The sequence below is a fragment of the Oncorhynchus mykiss genome, chromosome 13 (assembly GCF_013265735.2).
Source record: "Oncorhynchus mykiss isolate Arlee chromosome 13, USDA_OmykA_1.1, whole genome shotgun sequence".
Lineage (NCBI taxonomy): Eukaryota > Metazoa > Chordata > Actinopteri > Salmoniformes > Salmonidae > Oncorhynchus > Oncorhynchus mykiss.
The window spans coordinates 19,387,886-19,409,788 of NC_048577.1; the positions used below are offsets into that span (position 1 = coordinate 19,387,886).

The 21,903-nt window shown below is 43.1% G+C and overlaps 2 protein-coding genes and 2 pseudogenes across 3 annotated transcripts; 2 read left to right on the forward strand and 2 right to left on the reverse strand.

The window, feature by feature from the left end:
• Window positions 1-116: 116 nt before the first annotated feature.
• On the forward strand, window positions 117-4,311 carry LOC110485101 (annotated as a pseudogene).
• LOC110485829 (ATPase family AAA domain-containing protein 5-like) lies at window positions 2,238-4,294 on the reverse strand. Its single transcript, XM_036940506.1, has 3 exons — window positions 3,661-4,294; window positions 3,393-3,518; window positions 2,238-3,273 (listed from the first exon to the last, which is right to left on the reverse strand). The coding sequence occupies exons 1-3, from the start codon at window positions 4,078-4,080 to the stop codon at window positions 3,214-3,216; spliced, it is 606 nt and encodes a 201-aa protein (XP_036796401.1). The 5' UTR covers window positions 4,081-4,294; the 3' UTR covers window positions 2,238-3,213.
• A 4,012-nt stretch (window positions 4,312-8,323) lies between the features above and the next one.
• Window positions 8,324-21,676, reverse strand: suz12b (SUZ12 polycomb repressive complex 2 subunit b). 2 transcript variants are annotated; one of them, XM_021557024.2, is made up of 17 exons: window positions 21,426-21,676; window positions 20,819-20,954; window positions 20,435-20,481; window positions 16,678-16,742; window positions 16,178-16,246; window positions 15,870-15,919; window positions 15,614-15,699; window positions 15,255-15,489; window positions 14,680-14,785; window positions 14,322-14,427; window positions 13,793-13,970; window positions 13,213-13,301; window positions 12,826-12,969; window positions 11,638-11,795; window positions 11,085-11,283; window positions 10,633-10,733; window positions 8,324-10,302 (listed from the first exon to the last, which is right to left on the reverse strand). In XM_021557024.2, exons 2-17 carry the CDS (start codon window positions 20,937-20,939, stop codon window positions 9,975-9,977), a joined length of 2,082 nt encoding a protein of 693 aa, XP_021412699.2. In that variant the 5' UTR covers window positions 20,940-20,954; window positions 21,426-21,676; the 3' UTR covers window positions 8,324-9,974. The 2 variants fall into 2 exon arrangements, with proteins under 2 accessions (XP_021412699.2, XP_021412698.2); XM_021557023.2 differs by lacking the exon at window positions 21,426-21,676 and having other exon boundaries at window positions 10,654-10,733; window positions 20,819-20,969.
• A 91-nt stretch (window positions 21,677-21,767) lies between these two features.
• The window catches only part of LOC110485832, a 15,107-nt pseudogene continuing 14,971 nt past the window's right edge, over window positions 21,768-21,903 (forward strand).

A 21,903-nucleotide genomic window follows, 5' to 3' on the forward strand; every position in this document is an offset into this window, starting at 1 on the left:
GTTGATGCCTATTCGGCAGCTAGTTAAAGAGAGGAATTGATCATGATACTTTGTATGCAACCTTGTACTTTACGACGTTTTTGGAACAGATTCCTGTTGGAACGTATCACTAATTATACCCGCCCCCGATTGTATGTTTCCCCTCTATTCTTGCAGGGCAGTATGGTTTATTCTACCAACCCCAGGGCTCACTCCCCAAACTAGAATTCCGATATCTCAACTGCACGTGTTACTGGAGGAGTCGGATCCCAGTCACAGGCTTTGAAACCCATAATGACACCCTCTCTCCATCTACTACTCCTTGCGATGATAAGTCGCTGGACGCATACTACACCTCAGCGAGATGTCATTCTGCAGCTTCTCAACAGTGCGGCAGAGTCGGAGCTTGCCGCCGTCAAGCTCCTTCGTGGACGCAAGTCTGTCAACATTGTGGAATACAGGACTAGAAATGGACCTTTTGGAAAATCTCGAAAGCGTCACAAATGTGCCGCTTCTGAAACACAAAAGTGCTGTCATTGTCTTCAACTCCATCCTCAACCCTCCGGAGAAAAGATCCAGCTAGCCAAGTTCATCAGACCATAGGTGGAAAGGACCTGGCTAGAGGTAAGATGATTTAGCTAGACGGATGACCTTGAGGTCTGGATGTTGATGGCACAGTTGGGCAGCACACAGGGTCAGTCCCCGCTGTCACGTCACCACATAAATACGTCAGTGTTAATACATGTGCATTAATCCACCTTTCTTTCAGGAAGCAAATTCCATAGTGTCCATTGTGTGTGGAGTGAATAAAATAGCCTGGGCGCATGTGGATCGTGGCATGAATGTGTTGGAGTAGAAACATGAGGATTGCCACAACTTCCTGAAGGGAACCTACATGGCTTCTGCCTACTTGGATGACGTGTAAGTTGAATGTTTCCGACCGAGGTATTCTTGCATTTGGGTATGTAGGTTAGCACTGAGACATGACTGTGCAGTCTCCTATGGTGTCCGTCTACAGCCATGTCTCAGGGCTAGGTTTTAGCTTAGCACATAATCGACTCTGTAATATCCTAACTCCTGTACTGAATCACATCTCATTATGTGCCATAACATCACCAGATTTCCAGTGTGGTATCCCACCCCCACACTGCTGACTTCCTCATTGTGGAAAAGACGTCCATCTCCCTTCAGAACACTGCCCTGTACCCAGTAATGGCTCACATGCGTACAGTGGAGGCTATGCTGTTCACCCTGCTGGAGCCCCGCTACACCAACATGATGCAAACCGCCGTCGGCCACCATTTTGGCCTCACGGTGGGCGAGTCGCACACCAGCGGGGCCCAGGTGGTGCAACGGATGATGGAGTCAGTGACTCAGAAGATTCTGAGGGTGACATTCCCTCACAACCTGTTTGAAATACAGGAACTCCTTCCAGGTGGGTGGGTGGGCGGCGTCGGGGGGAGGAGCTGTGTGACGCCATGTTGCAGGCTGTGGCGTTTTACGAGCTGCTCATTGAATAGAGTTAATACAGCGGCAATTTCCACGCTCCATTTTCACCGGGGACTAAAACTGGTTGACGGTGTACAGTATGTGTGACCTGGTGGGGTCGACGGTCACAAAGAGCCAACCTGAGAGAGAAACCTGCATATTGGAGACTTGATGGAAACTGACACTAGCTTATATTTAAATGGATACTACAGACTCAGATGGTATTGCACTTGAGGTGTCAGTTCAGGCCCCAGCAGCTGAACTTAAGCCTCTCCTCAGACACCATGTTCTTCACTTTCCCATGAATAGAAATGTTCTGTCAGGGCTGATAGTAAAGCAGAACAGGCTTGAATGTGTACAGTGATATGATTTGTCACATGCGACCACCTGCATCTGTACCTTTATGGACAAATGTTTATAATGCCTTTCAAAGCCTGAAATACCTCTGGTTTTAAACATCAACTCACTTAACCAGATTGTAACAAATGCATGTTATTTTTTTATACATAAATATAAAAACAGGATTTTATTTCATTTATACATTTTGAATGCATACAGTAGAAACTTCTCACTCAATGTAATAAGCATGAATGAATGTACAAACTTTATCATGAACGCCCATATGGGCTACATTCACTAAATCACAAGTCATTAACATAGGGTGATGATGGCATTAACCTCCTTGTCATGCAACCTAGGAGAAAGCATTCATACAACAAATGTCTTAAGTCATCTGAGCAATCTCTTTAATTATAACTGTTTTCTCTTAGTAGAAATTACTATGGTGCTCTCGTGCAGTGTATTGACTCACCTGCCTTGGCCCTGCTCCTGAGTTCTCTCTGATTGGCACATGGTGCAGAGGACAGGAAGGTAGTCCACGGCAACAGCTTGCTTGTTTCCCAAGGTGCAGAAGGCTCAGTTTGAGAGGACAGTTCTGATGATTGAACCTAATTCTAACAGCATTACAAATGTGTGTGCTAACTTCACATAAGCATGTATGGTAATTTAGAGGACTGAGCCACCAATGTATTTCTGACAGTGAAAAAAATAATGCTCAGGAAACTGCAGTCACCTAGGATCACAGGAAGTGGTCTGACTGACGTTGAAACCCCGTCTGGGTGGGGCGACGGGGAGGTTGAGTTTCTCCATCACCCTCTGGGATCCAGCCCATCCCTCAGACACCCTGGCCAGGCACCTCTGGAAGCCCAGGCCCTCTACTGCAGCCTGGATTTCCAATGTCCTCTCACCCCACCACCTACAGCCCCCATCCTCTCTCATCTAGCAGTCCGTCCTTAACCTCCGCCCCTGGTCTGCATGGGCCAGCCTTATGTGGAGACTCACTCGGTAGAGAGGTATCAATGAAGGACATGAGGTCCATAAAGTCAGTTATTGCATCTAAGCAGTGGTACACCAAGCCATCTGCCGCCTTCTCAGTTTGTCATCAACAGTCTCAGTAATATTTGATACACTTGGATGAGCCCTCAGACAGTGAGGCTCTAAGGCTTTACTAACATGTGAGCTGATCTGGAATCAGATGTTGCCAGACATTTTTCTCCTCGGCCTGGAGCCGGAGGACACCTTAACTGGTCTGATCCAGGATCAGTGGGACCTGAGGGTGGTGGATGTCAGGGGGTGTTGGCTCACTCTGAAGCCTAGAGTGAGTCACTTTCTTTGGGGTGAGGAAAGGACTGGGCTGGGTCCTGATTGGTAGGGGAAGAAGGAGCTGCAGGTTCGAGTAGAGTAAAGCTACACCTCAGTAAGGATCTCCATCAGCTTGATGGTGTCTGGTCTAGCCCAGGACTGACACTGAGGAATCACAGAGAAAGGCACCTCATACAGTCAGATGGTCATTCAATGTTGTTACCTGAATAAAAGCATTGGATGTTCATCTAGTTCAGGTTCACAGTGCCTCTGAGGTGACGTGCCTTTAGAGTGGTCTGCAGGTCATGGCTGGGGCCAGAGTTCAGGAGCCCCAGCATGCTCGAAGTGCAGCCCACGTCACGGAGGATGGCGGGAAGAAGCATTGTCACCCACTGCAGCAACAGCCAGAGCTAGGGTTCACCAAAACAATCAAGTGATTCAATTGTGAGACTTGACGTACACGCTTTCAGACAGCGACCAAGAAAACTAAAAGGGGTCACAATACTAACACACCTAGACATTGAAGTCAGTTAATGGTTTGTCATGACTCACTTCCATACCTGCAGGGTCCTTCAGTGGGGTTGCCCTCTGAGATGCCTGTCCTCCTCCACTGCAGATCCAGAGCTGCAGTAGGGTACGTCTGATGTGCATCTGGTTCAGGCTCACCAGAGAGGTGATGTCCCCAGCATCCATCCTGACGTTCTCAGCCAGGCACAGCAGCTGCAGATAACTGCAAACGTTCACCTGGGAGGGTGCACGACAGACAGAAACTAAATGGAGTAGCAGCTTCATATCATGCACATTAGGTGAGGGGATGCAATGGTGCCAAGATGCTCGACTTACTACTGAAGGTTGTTTTAAAAAGGATCGCTTCAAAGTCGCCGCCAAACTTAGGCCTTGAAGGAGGGATCTGAAGACAGTTTTCATGTTATGATTCAACTTCACATCATTTTCAATACAGATTGAACTCATATTTTTCAGTATATACACAGACACCACTAGTGGTCAGTATCACAGGTCTCTTGGTAGTCGTCATGAAGGTCTTGATTGCTGTGAGGAATCCCACATCATCGAATACGACATCAACCTGCCGGAGAGCAGGTGCAGCTTGGTCACTTAATTAAAATGTCTAGTCTGCAACCTGGAACTGCTAAACAACCGAAATAAAACTACTGACTGCTGTGTGGTTTACCTCTTCAAATAGAATGAGTGATGTGGACATCCTTTTACTCCGGCTACCGGTTGGTGGCTCTTCAATGTCTGGTGACAGTTGACTGACCAACGTAGGGTTAATAATATCTGCCTTCTTCACAGTTACGGTCTTGAGACAAAAAAAACTGTAGGAATTAATAACGATTAAACAAAAAGACTAATCGTAGCCACACCAGACGAGGCTGGTGGGATGAGCTATAGGAGGACGGGCTCTTTGTAATTGATGGAATAAATGGACCGGTATCAAACATATGGAAACCACACGGTCGGCCCCGTTGCATTAATTCCATTCCAGCTATTACAATGAACCCGTGCTCCTATGGCTCCTCCCACCAGCCTCCTAAGATCCACACATGCCTGTGTGTGGTTAACTAAGCTCGCAAGGTGTTTCTTGTTTTTCTTAACTGTTTGGTAGCTGCTTGTCCTGTTTTGTAGATAACAAAGAGTCGTCTTAAGTTTGTGATCTCTGGTTTACGCTTCTTCTTGAAGACGTTAGCCAGCATCATGGAGGCTGCACTGCACTGCACCTCTCTTATGGTGGGAGCAACAAGGGAGCTGAGGCCCCTTCCTAGAGGATGAGACAACCTTTCTGGGAGAGGCCTCCTTTTATCTGTGTGAGGAGAGCACAAAATAGATTTAACCCACATTCTCCATTGGACAAACAATTTACAAAATAGTTCCTGTCACTTTAAGTGATTTTCAGTAGATGGTTATGCTTAGACTGCAATAAAGTCATTTTCTGTAGCGGGGTGTGCCTACCAGCTACTGTGTCAGATTTAGTTGGTGTTGTTGTAGCTACTGAGATGAGATGGTTTGAAGGTGGTGCTTCCCTGGATCTCCACCAGGTGAGATTGGGTGGCCTCCTTCAGTTGAGTCAGGATGTGGCGACCACTGCGCTGGGAGGAGGCGTTCACGTCGAACACCTGGAGAGGCCAAGGAAATGAGCAGTCAAGACAGCCACCTTACATATATTAACACGGACTAGTTATACTGCACCCGAAGGTTAGAAGAGGACTGCATACACCCGTATGAAAGCTAACCTGTTTTGGTGAATCATATGACTGAATGAACATGAGCCAGCCTCTCCTGGTTCTCTGCTTTACCCATCTTATCCAATTACCCACAAACTGCCATTTAAACGTAAAAAAAAATATTGAGGAATGTCTTTGTACCATATTCTAACACTAATCAGCAGGTCCTATTCAGGCTCCCGAGTGGCACAGCGGTCTTAGGCACTGTATCTCAGTGTTAGACATGTCACTACAGACACCCTGGTTCGAATCCAGCTGTCTCACCACTGGCTGTGATTGGGAGTCCCATAGGGCGGCGCACAATTGGCCCAGCGTCGCCTGGGTTTGTCCGTCATTGTAAATAACAATTTGTTCTTAACTGACTTGCCTATTTAAATAAAGGTTGTGAAAGGGACTGCACATCTTCCAAGTAGTCTCACCCTGACCTTGAAGCCCAGCTCCTGAGCGCAGGCGTATACTGAGGCAGTCTTGCCCACCCCTGGAGGTCCTGTGATCAGCATGGTGCGACACAGATCTTCCTCCTCCACTCTAGCCTCTCCCTGGAAATCGCCGCAGTCCCACGAGTCTGCACAGCCAAATCAGAGGTCGACAATACAAGCAATGTTATTCATGGAAGATTCATTGTCAGTGATGGTTTTTATAATACAGTAGGTGGTTTTATTTGACACATTTTCCCCCATCAATTCATAACATAAACTTTTTTATTTTTACCATTGCTGTTGGCATTGTTCTCTAGTTTCCTTTCTCGCTCTTTTCTTCTCTCAGTTTCCATTTCTTTAAATCAACTGCGAACAGAAATAAGGAAATACATTTAAGACACCATACCATAAAAGCTAAACATTGAAGAAGCTAGCAGTGGTGTTAGCAACTCACCTGTAGCTTCTTTACAGAGGCGGAGTTGCCTATTACCTCACTGGAGTGCTGAGGGCGGTACTTCTGTCCACAGCAAATCCTCAATGTAGGTAGATATAAGGTGACACTGGAGCATCTTAAAGACCAATCGCAGATCCCAATCAATGACAGAGCTAAACACTAAAGTTTCAACAACAATCTGTATTAGGAATCATCACCTCTCCTAAGGCATCGCTGTGGATGGGCAGGATAGACCTTTTGAGGAGATTCTGGTTGGTTTGGTGGGTTAGTGGTCAGTTCATGACCTATCCCCAGACCTTGACTGTCCCGCTGTTGCTGCCTGAGTCTTTGTGTTCGGCTCAGCCTGCTTCTTCTAGGCTGACCCCTGGAAGAGGGGATAAGAGACCCCATGACTTGGTGTTCTAAAGAGGGACTACCCAGTAAAGCTGGTCTCCTCTAACCACGGGCTAGACATTTGGCGCTTGCATACTGTTTCAGGGTCCTCCCTCTCATTCTGATGTTTCCTCTTCTCTCCTACAGAGCTAGGAGATGCAGCGCCTATCTCGTCTCTGAAATAAAAGGCGACCAATAAGAGGGAATCTGATACTAGAGTATGGCACCACACAGACTGTATACATGACAATAAGAACATGACTGATAGAATAGAGTTAACTGTAGTCTCTCAATCTTACCTGGACTTTCCGACTCCAGAATTGTATCTTTGTATTTCTTCAGCAGCACAGTGAAGACTGGAACAGTGGGCTAGACACTTTGACCTCTTCAAGAGACCCTTTGCGGACAGACCCTGACAACGTATCTCTCCAGCCAGAAGTAATTGACCCCTTCCTCTCAGTCTGGTTGTGTTTAAGTGTTGAGCTGGACCACCAATTCAAAATCCGTCTCTGAGTGTTGGGTACTATGGGCCTTATTAGTGTCCTGTTTCCTGGTGAAAATGGTTGCCACGTTCTCATCCGAGACCCTGGTTGTCCCAGAGGCAGACTGCACCGCTGTTTGAATTGTGAGGGTACATGCTATTACATTCTGGCCAGATGTGAGTCCAACTCCTGCTCTATGGCATTGGCCAGTGACATGAGACAGGTCCACAGACCCCATCACTGCCCTGCTCCTGAATGCTGTGTCAGTACTGGAGCAGCTTGACTCCGAAATCACTATAACATTATTAGGAGGGTCTGAGCAGGGGCTATCCTTGATGAGGCTTGTTCTTGCTTTGGGGTATCTGTTCCGCTTGAGTCTGTGCAGCCTACTGGTTGACCGTGACACGGAGAGAGGCATCTCATAAGACCCCCTACTATGACAAGGCGCCATCTTAGGTTTCTCTTTCACCTGCTCAGAAATTAGGTTATTCCTCCCAAGAGGTTGTGGGGTTATACTGAAGTACTTTGTGATGTCATTGGATTTTGGGCACCCAGCCTTCTTCTCTGTGGCCAAGTAGGGGCGATAACATCTTTCTTGCCTAGAGGTTAAATAGAAGAAAAAATATTTCTGTATCAAATTCCTTTCTGAAGATGTGACCATTATGGTCATCACATCAATAGGGCATTCATTTCATTCAATATAATGAGAATGCAAAATTAAAATTACTTTCACTTCTGTCTTCGTAGTGCCAGATTGTAGCAGGTGCTGTAATAGTTACCTTTAAAATAGCACTTTCACAACCGTTGACACATTGTATCAACATAGACGTACCTAGTTAGCAAACTTTACTTTCTGAAATGATGGTCTGAACAAGTCAATGAAAGCCTACCGAGAGTTACTTTAAACACGCAAAACACGTTTACGTTCACGCTAATTTCATAACTCAGCTTTTCACTCAACAAAAATCAGCACACGCAGCGAAATGTTTCGATATTGTGTAACTTACCGCTTCCGTATGTTCAAATAGACGCGCCAAACCCAGATCAACCAATCAAATAGTAATTTGAGTGTCACGTCACGAATATTTGGTCCCACCCCTATGCACTGTAGTTGCAGAATTCATATAAAAAAGGTTTTTATTCTAATTACAAAATCTTTGGTAGTAGGCTAACCTACATTTTCTGAACATATTCAAATATTCTAATTTTCATGACTGTTGATATCAGTTGAATAAAGAAAACTGACAAGGTCAAATGTATTTTATTTTAAATATAAAATCCCCATTTCCAAAGTTTATAACATAGTTCACGACTTCCAACGGTGGTTTGACAATATGGTGAAATGATTGTTTTCTACCCTTATATCCAGCCGATCAAAAACGTGCATAAAGGTACAAGGAAGTAAAAGACTGGTCCATGGAGTTGAGGGGAAAGGTGTCCAACGAAGCACCAAAACTACGGCTTTTGTTCAATTTGTGCACTCACACAACGCAAAAACACAGCTAAGGCTTATACACCGCTCGTCATTTAACGTTTTGAAATGATGCAGCAACAAACAAAAAATGTACACAGAACTGAGAGACTTACTGAAAATCACCCCCTTTGGCATTTAAACAGAGCCTAATAGTAGGATAGACACGTATCAACTAGGACCCATTTCCAATGAACAAACAGCATATTGCCTCTGAAGAAAAATCCTACATGTCCATAATCAGTGATAATCAGGTTCACAATGGGATATAGCTAGATATTGACATTATTACAATGTATACAAAGTGTCTGTAAGGAGTGTTGTCCAACACTTCCTATCTCACCCGTTTATGAAGATAAATGAACATCAAAAACACCTTGAGTTCCCAATGTGCCTCAAGCCTAGTTAACCATAATACAGGTTCCAGCATGTCATAAAAACATCCATAGGTGGTTGTCCTGTTTTCTGGGGTGTATTCGTTAGTGCACATAGTAGCAAACCGTGGCAAAACATCTCGCAACAGAAAACATTTTTGCAACAAAAATAAGAATTCCCTATTGGACAAATGCAGGTAGGTCCCTCCCCGGTTTGTCCAGTTTGCTTCCGCTTGGTTCCTAGTGAACACACCCCTGTAGAAGAGCTAAGCAGTCTACATAAAAGGGTGAGTGTGCTGGCAGTTTGTGGTTCATCTTGGCTTAATATCCTCAAGCTATGGATGCAGAGAGTAGCATCCGGTCGTGTGGAAAATATCAGAGTCCACGGATCCTCCATTACTCAAGATAGTATCAACAGAAACATGAGAAACAACACATCAAAGCAAAACAAATACAAAACAAATACAATCCTGATAAGGTTTCAGGGGGATTCAAGACAGACGGGGTGAATCTGACAATTGATGCAGTTGCGCAGAATAAAATAAAAATGGTAAATCAACTCAAGTTTAAAACAATTCACTAATACACATTTTTACCAAGTGCTAAAACAATAGTCAACTAAAAGGATCATTAGAGCCAAACAGACAGGGTTATGGGATACAGATCATCAGGAGTGACAATGTTACCAAAAATGCATGACTTACTGTATATCCACTCAATACAGTTTCTGATTACAACGTGATAACAAAAGGCAGTCAAACCATGATAACAATACCTTTCAAGTGATCCCCCCAGTTTCTTCACACCCCCGAAACCACCAAGAATCACTAAACTGGCTACGGTGCATAATGACTTGGTAAAACCTCACATTATAGTGAGTCTTCATATGCCTGTGTTGTGTGTGTGTAGCTATATTTGTATGTCTTGAGTCAATACAAGACAATCCGCCATTGACGTCTTCCTCCCACCTAGCTAAGCACCAAGGGTGACCGTTATAAAAATGAAAATGAATGGGTCGGATCGACTGCTGCCACCAAATGCCATCAGTTCATCAGTCAGTCACGGAGCTTTTTGTCCTCTTGCCGTGCTTGGTCCCACCACCCCCGCCAGAGCTGCAGGCGATTGCGGTGCCATTGCAGGCGCCCTCTATGAGGGCCCGGTCAGCCTGGTCGTCGGCCCCGGCGTCGGGCAGCTCCTCCTGGATGCGGCGGAGGCGGGACATGGCGCGGTCGATGGTGGCCACGGAGACCAGGTTGAAGTCGTGCATGCTGACCAGGTGCAGCAGAAAGTTGCGGCAGAGGTTGCGGCGGGCGATGTAGGCGCCGCACTTCTCCACGAACTGCATGCTGGCCTGGTTCATCTGGTTGTCGGCTATGAAGCTAGATGCGGACAGGAAACAGAACACAACGGGGGGAAATGAGGTTAGAATACTGATTTACTGGAGACAGAATGAGTCAGATTAAGGACAACTTTTTAAATACATTATACTATTTTATTTGTATCACGTGTTAGATGTAAACTCTCAAAGTGTCATGGCTTTATGTGGATCTCTAAATTACAGGAACACAAGGATGACTGTTTTTATCCTTACTCAAACACCATCTATAGCACATGTTAAGAGGTAAACTCTTCAAGGTGATGTGGCTGTATGTGTATTTCTAAGTTATCTACGATAGTGCCGTAAGAGGCTAGTGATTAGAGATACATACCCACAGCTTTTAGGTACATACCCATGCTTCATGACGTGCAGGTTCCACAGCTTCATCACCTCCTTCTCGCCCTCGTTGACGTCTGTGAACTCCTCCAGTTGCTGTGGGTGGAACACTCGTAGATTAGTCAACGCAAAATACCAAAATCTACCAACACAACCAGAAGGTACATTTTAGTATAAGGGAAGCAAAGCCCAGCTGTAGTTCAAGCCCGACACTCATGTCTGTTGGATTCATATAGGGTGTAATCCTATCTTGAGATGCTCGATTTTCATACATTGACATCAATGGGATACTCATTTGACATGCATCTATTTCAAGTTAATATATGGGCCATTCTGTATAAACATCAGGCAGTCGTTATGTTTTTTTTAGTTTTTTAAAATTCTCTTCTGTTCTACTCCATTGTACATAATCTCGGACTGAGTGACAGTGTGAGCGGAGGGACTGACCGTGGCGGTCTTCTCTCTCAGCCACTCAGGGTCTCTCTCGTCCTCGCTGTCCACGTCCATCTCCTGGGGTCTGAGGGGCATGCAGCTGTCACTGTGGAAGTACAGGCGGTTGTGTCCGCTCACGTAGGTCCTCTGCTGCTCCAGCTCCCCGTCCTCAGACTCCAGGAACTCTGACAGGCTGGGCTTCGTCCGCTTGGGCCTACAAGACAGGAGCAGTGCATTAGGGGTCAGAGGCTGTGGTTAGGTACACACACGCAGGCAAGCTAGTGGACAAATAGTACACATTCTCAACTAGCACTACGGCTGTGATGGTACCATCCGAGTGAGGATATATGAAACACGTTAGCCAATCCAAACTGCAGTTTTACTTTTTAAGCCTACAGCAAATACAAGAACTAAAATCCTTTCACATGATTACCCCGGAGGCTGACCGTAGCCAAGTTCATCTTTTTTATTTCAGTGCTTTGATCCTGACACGCAATCCGTGCTACTGGTTGACTGAGGGTGAGAGAGCCAGTGAGGTGAAAGTGGAGACAGGAGACGCCTTCTTTACCTGCACACCAGTACGTGTGTCACGGCAGTCCTCTTGACGGGGCCGTTGCGGCTGAAAGCGAAGCCGGGCTGGCTGTGGATGTCCTGGGGGTTGCCCACGTAGGAGCCGTCGTAGCACTCATTGATGGACACGTCTATCCTAGCACCTTTAGGGTGAGGCTGGAGACACACAGGGGGACATCAATTCAATTACAATAACTCTCAATATCCTTGACAACTCAAATAATCAACATTTAGCATGCCAGGTACTTGGTAGCAGATGGCTTTAAAATCTTTGTTCTTAACTGTTTTTGTTGTTTTTTGACCTGTATAGGGTTCATCAAAATACCAAATTAGCATAGGTTAATAGTATTTGTATTAGTATTTGAGCCAGGAGAGATTGACACGCGTATTATTAAGGTTTGCTCTCTGTGTACATCTAAGGGCCAGCCGGGCTGCCCTGTTCTGAGCCAAATGCAATTTTCCCTCTTTGTGGTAATGCTGTTAAGGTAGAGCAGCACTTTATCATGGACAGACTTCTCCCCATATTAGCTACTGTTGTATCAATATGTTTTGACCACGACAATCCAATCCAAGCAGTTTAGTCACCTCAATTATCTAGATTATTTATTACAAGATTTAGTTGAGGTTTAGTGAATGATTTGTCCCAAATACAATGCTTTTAGTTTTTTGAAATATTTAGGACTAACTTATTCCTTGCCACCCATTCTGAAACGAACTGCAGCTCTTTGTTAAGTGTTGCAGTCATTTCAGTCGCTGTAGTAGCTGACCTGTATAGCGTTGAGTCATCTGCATACATAGCCACACTGGCTTTACTCAAAGATTAAAAAGAGTAAGGGGCTAGACAGCTGCCCCGGGGAATTCCTGATTCTACCTGGATTATGTTGGAGAGGCTTCCATTAAAGAACACCCTCTGTGTTCTGTTAGACAGGTAACTCTTTATCCGCAGTATAGCAGGAGGTGTAAAGCCATAACACATGTTTTTCCAGCAGCAGACTATGATCAATAATGTCCAGTCACACTGAAGTCTAACAAAAAAAAAATTTGATCATCAAATTCTCTCAGCTGATCATCAGTCATTTGTGTAAGTGCTGTGCTTGTTGAATGTCCTTCCCGATAAGCATACTGAAATAGGAAAACATTCAAATATAGGAATCCTGTACACACACACAAAGCCCTAGTCTCTCACCACGTAATTGAAAATGAAGCGGCTGTGGGACTGTTTGAGGTGTTTCAGCAGGCTGTAAAGCTTCCTACAGTTCAGAGTGCACCAGGGACAGTGGAGGTCATCTCTAGCCTCTGTCTGCTGCCGCGTGTTGTTGTTGTACAGGAACTGCCAAGGGACAAAAAGATGGAAGTTTATTACTGGTTTATTAATAACTGAACCATTCTGAGTGATGCTCAAACAATATTTTGTTTTACATTTAAGTATATTACGCTACTCTTCCCCTGTACTTAGAGATGTATCAGGATAATCATAACCAGGCGTGTGCTACACATTAGTGATGGATGAGGCGAGTTTCCCCCTTACTGTGTAAAGCGCTGTGAAACATTTCATATTGGTGCATAAACAGACCTGGTAAAATATACGCAGTTTCTGCCTGGGTTCACACAGGATCTGTTCTTTCTTCATCTGGATGTCTGTGCTGACAGAGGCCTTCACAGCTACAACAGGGAGGGGAAGGACAGATGAAGGAGTCAGAGGTTATTAGATAGCACAAACCATTTTTAGGGACAGTATTGTGCTAGTGATGCAGCTGCATATCGGTCTGGTCAATTTTATTATAAAGTTAAAGTCATAGTATATTTATGGCTCTAGTATTGGTTGGATGGTGACCAAGGCTGTGTTTACACAGGCAGCCCAATTCTGATTTTTTTCCCCCTACTAGTTGGCCATTTGACCAATCACATCAGATCTTTTTACATCAGATATTTTTCAGAATTTATCTGATTGGTCAAAACAAAGAATGAAAAAACGATCAGAATTGGGCTGCCTGTGTAAACCCAGCCTTAGCTACACACATTTAGAGTCACGTCAAGGCAAGAGAACAGCATACTGAAATTGGTGTGAGTGAATCTAAATGGGAGGTTACAATGTGTTGTTTCTTTAGGGTAAAAGCCAAGCAAGTTGCTACTGAGTGTGTTGTGTCTCTTACCCAGGGGGGCAGATTTGAGTGCGCTGGGCCTGCTCTCCATGGGGCTGGATCCGTCAGAGTTGCGTGTGGCCAGGGGCTTGGCCACGGGGGCTGTGGACTTGTCGCTGGCATCGCCTGTCCAGCGCAGAGTGAACTGCAGCGTGGGTCCCTGAGAGAACGTCTCGAACGGTGGCAGCCTCTGTGGGAGCAGAGCCGGAAACATTGTCTCAGTACCATCATACACACATTTCCATGTGGAGTGTCCTATCGATAGTATATTTGTCGTCCCCAACCCTGGTGCTGGAGAGCTACTGATTGGGCAAGCTGTTGTTTCAGCTCTGCACAACAACACCTGATTCAGTTCTGCACAACAACACCTGATTCAGCTCTGCACAACAACACCTGATTCAGCTCTGCACAACAACACCTGATTCAATTAACCAACTGCTTATCAAGACTGATTAGTGTAATTAAAATCAGGTGTTTTTAGTGCTGGTCTGAAACCAAAGCCTGCTAGGTTGGCACACACACATGCCTTTGGCCCACTCACCTTCCCATCCAGAATGGTTTCCCATGTGGCTCGTTTCTTGCTGACGGGGCAGTCCTCCATCCCTTGCATGGACACTTCATATTCCCCATCCAGCAGCTGTAATCTCCTGCACATGGCAGAGGTCCCCTATTAACTAGATGCTCTGAGTAATGCATTTAACATCGAGTGTGAACAGTTATAGAATATATGTGGTTGTAATTTCAATTCAGAAATAGGGCTCAGATATTATAGCACCTTAAAATGCCACTTGCAAGTGGCTAAATATCCTTGAGGTCAAAGTGTAGCAGCAACTTGGTAATAACAGTTGCCACCTGGGGATAAATGGCTACCATTTTGCCATATATGGTATGTTGTTTACCTGTTCTTGTCAAAGACGGTCATCTGTGCAACAAATGTCTCTGTGTTCTCTCCATCTTCTCTGTGGGTGGAGCTTCTCTTCTTTCTGCTGGGCACCTCTGTCACATCTAAATATGCAAAGACACCAAACAAACAAAAATTAGACATTTGCCTCATGAAAATAATGCCACATCATCAAAACAAAATGGTCGCCATATTATTTATATCTACCTACCTACCTACCTATCTATCTACTGGTACCAGTCAAAAGTTTGGACACCTACTCATTCAAGGGTTTTTCATCATTTTTACTATTTTCTACACTGTAAAATAATAGTGAAGACATCAAAACTATGAAATAACACATATGTAATCATGTAGCAACCAGAAAAGTGTTAAACAATTCAAAATATATTTTATATTCTTAAAAGTAGCCACCCGTTGCCTTGATGACAGCTTTGCACTCTCTTGGCATTCTCTCAACTACCTTCAAGAGGTAGTCTCCCTCAACTAATCTGTTTTCTCTCCAAACAAACACAGACATTCAATATTAGTGAGTCATCCAACATCCCTGAGGGTGTTTTTGCAACTACTTGCCTATGTTCTCGTTGGCCTCGCCGTTCACAAGGCCATTCATGTCCCTCCTCCCGGTGCGTAAGACCCTGAACAGGAGCGAGTAGGACTTGACCATGTGGCTGTTGCTGGGTTCAAACTCGTTACTGGACACCAGCAGGGAGGGCAGGGAGCCGGGCTTGGTTTGTTTGCTGCAGTCAGGATTTAAAGGCACTTGCTTTTTACCTGTAGGCACTTGCTTCACCGGGCAGCTGACATCCTATGGAAAACAACGTTACAGGAGAAAAGTTAGGATTTAGCTAGGAGTTGAGTTAGGAGTTTGGTTTATAACCAATTTTACTTGACTGAGACAACGCGACAGCGAAACGAAGCCTGGTTTTTACCTTTCGTTTTTTATGGCAGACTTTGACAAGTAGCACCTCTAGAGAGACCGAGCCTTGTTCGTTTTCTGAATTCTGAGATGGCTTTTCTGTGAGAGGGAGAAAGTGAGAGAGAAAAAAAAGAAGAAAGAAGTGTCTTATGTTTCATCCTTTTGTCTCTTCCGTTTTTGTACAAAGATCACACCAACACATTGGTACAAGGCCTACAAATACATTGCATTTGAACATGGCGCAAACATGAGAGTATTGACGGGCATACCATCCTTATGGAAGAATCCAGTGAAGGTAAGCTGCAGGTGCGAGGACAAGCTAGAAGAAACGGCAGTAATACAGTCAGAAAGGATGCAGAGCTGTGGTAACACTCCCAGGCACAAGTCACATATACGGTTCCCCACCCTTCCCACTGTTTCTCTCCTACTTGCCAGTCTCCACCTCCGATTACTTTACTGTCTAAATAAAGTGAAAACACTTAAAATAAAATTAATTTAAAGAAAACTATAACTATATGACTCAATACTTAACTTATTATAAACCATTAAAACTTCTAATACTTCTCCTAACTCTTACCTGTGAGATTCCTGCTCTCCCTTCATCTTCTCAACTCTGAGCAGCATGTCATCCACCTTGAACGTTTTCCTGAGCACACAAGTTCAAGCACAGCACAAAGTAAGACCTTAGAAGTGGCTTTAACTTTGATGAGATAATAAATAAATAAATAAATAAATAAAAAGGGACAGTAGGACCTCAAAGATATGAACACGTTGGGAATGGAGGTCCATAAAATGGCCGCCCGTAACTTTGAAATCATCTTGACAACCGCGTCTACCTTTATAGAAAATAGAGTGTATTTACACGTCTAAGCAAGGTGTACGCTTGTGTGTAGCCTACATAAGTTGGTTTTTGCATTTAATACATGCCCCAGTTTGATATTGACCGTTTGGTTACCGTCCAGTCTGTAAGTTTGAGGATCTTATCTTTGAGGTTCTACTTTATACCATCTCTGATTAATGTCTACCATATAAAAATCATCTGATCCCTTTCAGATCAATCAGAGAACAATATGTTACCTTTTGGCATTTGTTCGAGTGTTTCTGTGGGTCATGAAGGTAAGAGTCCTGTGCAAGAATATTGGCTAAAATGGAAGCATTTGGAGGTAAATCATTAATATACCAGACATTGTGAAAATGAGAAAGAAAATAAAATACATGTATATATCTATTGTTATATGTACACAGTGCCTTCAGAAAGTATTCACACCCCTAGACTTTTTCCACATTTTGTTGTGTTACAAAATTGGTTTGGAATGGATGTAATATTTTTTGGTCAACGATCTACACATAATATAATAATGTCAGAGTGGGAAAAAAAACTAAAAAACAACACATTTATGGAAAATAAAACACTAATATATTTTGAATAGATAAGTATTCAAACCCCTTGAGTCAATACATGTTACAAACACAGCACTTACAACTATGAGTCTTTCTGGGTAAGTCTATTAGATTTGTTTTATTCAATTCAGTCTGGTATGAGAACGGTAGCCCCTATCTGCAAAAGCAGGGTGTCTGCGGAAAGCCGAGTATCTTGGCTATTGACCTGTGCCTTAAAATTAGTATGGCTTATTCCCATATATGGGCATACGCATGTATAAGGGCACCCAAGCTGATGACCTCATTTCAAGATGGCTGCTACCTCCATTGCAGTTAGCGGTGTGAAGCATAAACATAATAAACGCTGAATACGTCTATACACACCTGGAAGCCAGGACTCCACAGATCATGAGGATGTCTTATTTGTCTGCCTGTTTTTTATTTAACCTTTATTTAACTAGGGCAAGTCACTTAAGAAAAAAATTCTCATTTACAATGACGGCCTAGGAACATTGTGTTAACTGCCTTGTTCAGGGGCAGAACGACAGATTTTTACCTTGTCAGTTTGGGGATTCAATCTAGCAACCTTTCGGTTACTGGCCCAACGCTCTAACCACTAGTCTACCTGCCGCCCCTGTGACCTACTGTTATTGATCACTAGCCTCGAGAGACAAAATGTTACATTTTGTTATTGTCTGTTTCATATTAGTTCACTGTTTGCTGTTCTAAGTTTCACCCTTGTAACTTAGGAAAGGCCACTAAACTCTCATGGCCATTGTTTATTTGTGGTTCTCATCTCTGCCTTTGTCTCCAAAGTGTTACTGTTTGCATTGTGTGTCTGCACGCTTCACACCTATGCGAGTCACTGCACAGATAAAGGCATGTTGTTTTACCTTCACAGTAATGTTGTTTTGTAAATTTAGTCAACTGTAATTCTGTGTGTCTTACAACAATATATATCTTTATATACAGATAGGATACAGATGATTTAGATGATGACGTTTGGGAGCCACCCCCCCCCCCCCCCCACTGCTATGTCAATCACCCCGTCTGATGGTTCTACATCCACTTTTCATAGACCTCTTGAAAAAGAAATAGGGGCTTGTGGCACCATTCATCCTAACAGAATCGATTTCCCCAAGACCAAGGTAAACGACATGACAAAGACAGCAGAGAGGGGGACCATACGTTGGATCAGAAATAACAAGCTGCTTTTTGTAAAATGGAAGGACACTAGGGAAGTAACTATGTTCACCACACAGCATAAGGCATTCAATAACAACCATGTCTCAAGGAGGGTGAAAAGGGAAGAACGTTCCCATTCTGTGAAGGACTACAGTGCCAGCATGGGGGGTGTCAACCTATCTGATGCTCTGATAGGCTACTACCAGGTCCTCCACAAGACCAGGAAGTGGAATAAGATAAAAAAAAATGTACCACTGTGGACAGATGTCCAAAGCAAAAAAAGGTCAAACCCTTCCTCCCAGTTGGCCTTCCGAGTTCAGCTGGTGTTGGAAATGGCTGAATTGGGGGCCCAAAGCAACCATCACAAGACCCCCCACTCAAGGTGAGCACCACTATCCGACACACAAGCCAAAAGACAAAAGGAAGAACTGCAAGTATTGCACAAAACACATTGGAAGGAAAAAGGGTGAAATGCCAGATCTTCTGTCCAAAATGCCAGTTCGCTTTTTGTTTCCTGGCAGAGATGGACTGCTTCAAAGACTATCACGACATGCACAAGCTATGCTGAAAGTGAAATCTAATCATCTAGACCTGGGATGTAAAACGAAGACTAATGTAATATGTAAATAGTTCAGCTTATTTCTATTTTTGCACCGTTTTTAGAGACGTGTGTAACCAACTTTGTGTTTGATAAGACATTTGTATTTATTTTTGAATGTACATCTGTTGCTTTTATTTTGTTATTGTAAACAGTTCATTTGTATGTGGGTCCAATACATTGGACATGTCTAGGCTAAACGTTCAGGCACTTTGGAGAGGTTGAAAAAAAAACACTTGGATATCCCCTGTATGTCCCCCGACACCGGGGTGGGTTGGTGTTGTAGAAATGTTGTTTTTATAGTGAAAAATAACTTTTAGGCACACCCAGTGTGCAAAAACAGTGCAATTACCACATTCTGACAATTTGGAGAGGTTGAAAGGACACGTGAATGTACCTGGATACCACATTACACCACCACAATGTTTGAGTGAGGTTGATATGGTAGAAATAGTTTTTATACTGAACAAATAGCATTTAGGGATGGCAAATATGTAATAGCACTGGAATAATCTAATTTACAGACATATGCCACTTTGAAGAAGTTTAGGGACACCTGGAAATGTCCGGTGACCACACCTAACACCACTTACTAAAACATCTGCCCATTTCTAGTTGTTAGGTCTATTAATCCCATTTTTTTTCTGATATTGTTCACATGTTGTGGGAGCCATCTGATGTGTTTCCAGCTCTGGGCCTCAATAATTCACTTATAGCTTGTCAATGAAAGATTACTTTCAAAATAATTGTATTTTTATTTTGTGTGTGCTTGATCTTGTGTATTCTAAACGATGTAACTCCTATCCATCTTCTGATCATTTCCTCAATCTCCCAGGTGTCTTCTTTCCAAATATAGCACATTTTGGCATGTCAGAATCATGTAATTGCACATGAATAGCAGCTCCTTTTGGGTATGTCTATTTAGGCGGAAATAAAAGTTTTGCCATTACATCTAAGAGGTTAAACTCTGGAACTGTTTTAAAGTCCCCATTGGCCTCATGGTGAAATCCCTGAACGGTTTCCTTCCTCTCTGGCAACTGAGTTAAGAAGGACATCTGTATCTTTGTAGTGACTGAATGTATTGATACACCATCCAAAGTGTAATTAATAACTTCACTATGCCCAAAAGGGATATTCAATATCAGATTTTGACATGTTTTTTTCTTCATCTACCAATAGAACCAACCAATGCCTCGTTGCGAGGCATTGGAAAACCTTCCTGGTCTTTGTGGTTGAATACGTGCTTGAAATCCATTACTCGACCGAGGGACCTTACAGATAATTGTATGTGTGGGGTCGTCATTAAAAAAAAAAATCACATTATACACCACTATTGCACACAGAGTTATTCCATGCAATTTATTATCTGACCTGTTAAGCAAAAAAATTATCCAGAAGTTTTTTAGGCTTGCCACAACAATGGGGTTGAATACTTACTGACTCTTAAGACATTTCAGCTTTTTTTGTTCGTTTTTTGTTAACATTTCTAAAAACATAATTCCACTTTGACATGATGGGTTATTTTATGTAGACCAGTGACACACAATCAAAATGTAATCCAATTCAGGCTGTAACATAACAAAATATGGAAAAAGTCAAGGGGTGTGAATACTTTCTGAAGGACCTGTACATTATGTATATATGTATATTATGGATGTAATATTTGCTTACTGCAATCAGGTTCCTTGTGCGGAGAAATCTGTAGATTTGAGTTGGTTCTGCAAATACATCATAACAATAATCATAGCCTGCTCAATAATTTATGATTTTAGTAAGAATTTAATAGAATTGTGGTATGAATGTATTCACAGAGCTGTAACGTATTACAGAGCCGCACAGATATATAGCCTATGCATGTTATGGTTCCAGGCCCACTTTCTAATCAAATTTAGTCAGAGATAGGCCTCATATTAGTCAGTGTCATTGATATTAGTTATGAGAAAAGTAGACGGACAGTAACAAAATCCAAATTATACTCAATTGGTTATTTTCAAAGATTTCCACCTGGCTTAAAATCGTTACTTCCTGATATAAGTAAAAAGTCATGAAACTCACTTTCAAAGGCCTGTAGAAACAACTCATGGTCTGCTTGAATCTGCTCCATCTTCGGCTTCTTCACCGTGGTCATTACAGTTGTCGAGGCCGGGTAGACGGCGCCGTTCGCTTTACAACTCATGACTTCACCTGAATGCTGTAGATGGTGCATCCATGCACATGAAACAAACATTATTATGGTCCTTTTCAAAACAAAGGAAGCATAATCATATCAGCTAACGTTAGTTGGGTTAGCAAGCTAGCTAACCTACTTCAGTATTGGCTTTGTATAACATAATATTTTTCAATTTCAACATCCTATAAGAATATGAAAGATCATAGATAACTACACATATACATTTTTTTGTAAGAAATATAGCGATAAACACATATTAGCAAGCTACCGTAATTTGTCTCAAATTCCAGCATCTGGATTTTTGTTAGCTAGTTAGCCAGCAAGGCTAACTAGCTAGCATAAACAAATGGTCAAAATAGCTAGCTAGTAAACGTGTGGGAGTGATATTCGAAACGGGTATAACACAAAATTATTCTTTGCTAACTGACTGTACAACATTGAAGCTAACCTTGCTAGCATAAGCTAAGATTAGCTAGCCAGCTAGAGACTCACCAACACAGGCAACCCATGAAATTAGCAAGGAAGCAAGCTGCTGCTGCTAGCTAAACTAGCATAGTGGGTTAACGAGAAGAAATCCCAAATGTTGCGGTCCAGTATTCCTTCCAACGATTCACACAAAGTCGACTAGTAAAGTAAATCCATCATATTTACATAAAAAATAATAGATTATGTTATTGATTATATGAAAACCATCACAACTTCAGATGAGCTACACGTTATGCTAAAATCGTGTGGTCTTTACTGGACATCTAGAAATACCTCTCATCCAATAGAAATTCGAATATGTAATTTGAGACTTGTGATTGGGCAGACGCAACTGTAAGTGACACCATCATGTTCGGTGGAAGAGGCAAATTGCCGCTCGCTTTCTCTTGCTTTTCAACGATTTTGCGGGAAATCTTTACACCCACCGGGCATGATTCATGAAGCTTGTTTACTTTTCAGCCTAGCCGTTTGCATATTTCTGGTG

Bases quoted from the DNA above. Each gene is read 5' to 3' on its own strand.
- LOC110485829 (XM_036940506.1), bottom strand. From the start codon at position 4,080: ATGAGTTCAATCTGTATTGAAAATGATGTGAAGTTGAATCATAACATG. The intron at 3,519-3,660 runs GTGAGTCATGAC...GGTGAACCCTAG, and splicing joins AGGACCCTGCAGGTATGGAA to CTCTGGCTGTTGCTGCAGTG. The intron at 3,274-3,392 runs GCACGTCACCTC...GTGATTCCTCAG, and splicing joins ACCTGCAGACCACTCTAAAG to TGTCAGTCCTGGGCTAGACC.
- suz12b (XM_021557023.2), bottom strand. From the start codon at position 20,969: ATGCACCATCTACAGCATTCAGGTGAAGTCATGAGTTGTAAAGCGAAC. The intron at 15,700-15,869 runs GTATGCCCGTCA...TCCCTCTCACAG, and splicing joins TGGATTCTTCCATAAGGATG to AAAAGCCATCTCAGAATTCA. The intron at 14,428-14,679 runs GTAAACAACATA...TGCCATGTGCAG, and splicing joins ACCGTCTTTGACAAGAACAG to GAGATTACAGCTGCTGGATG.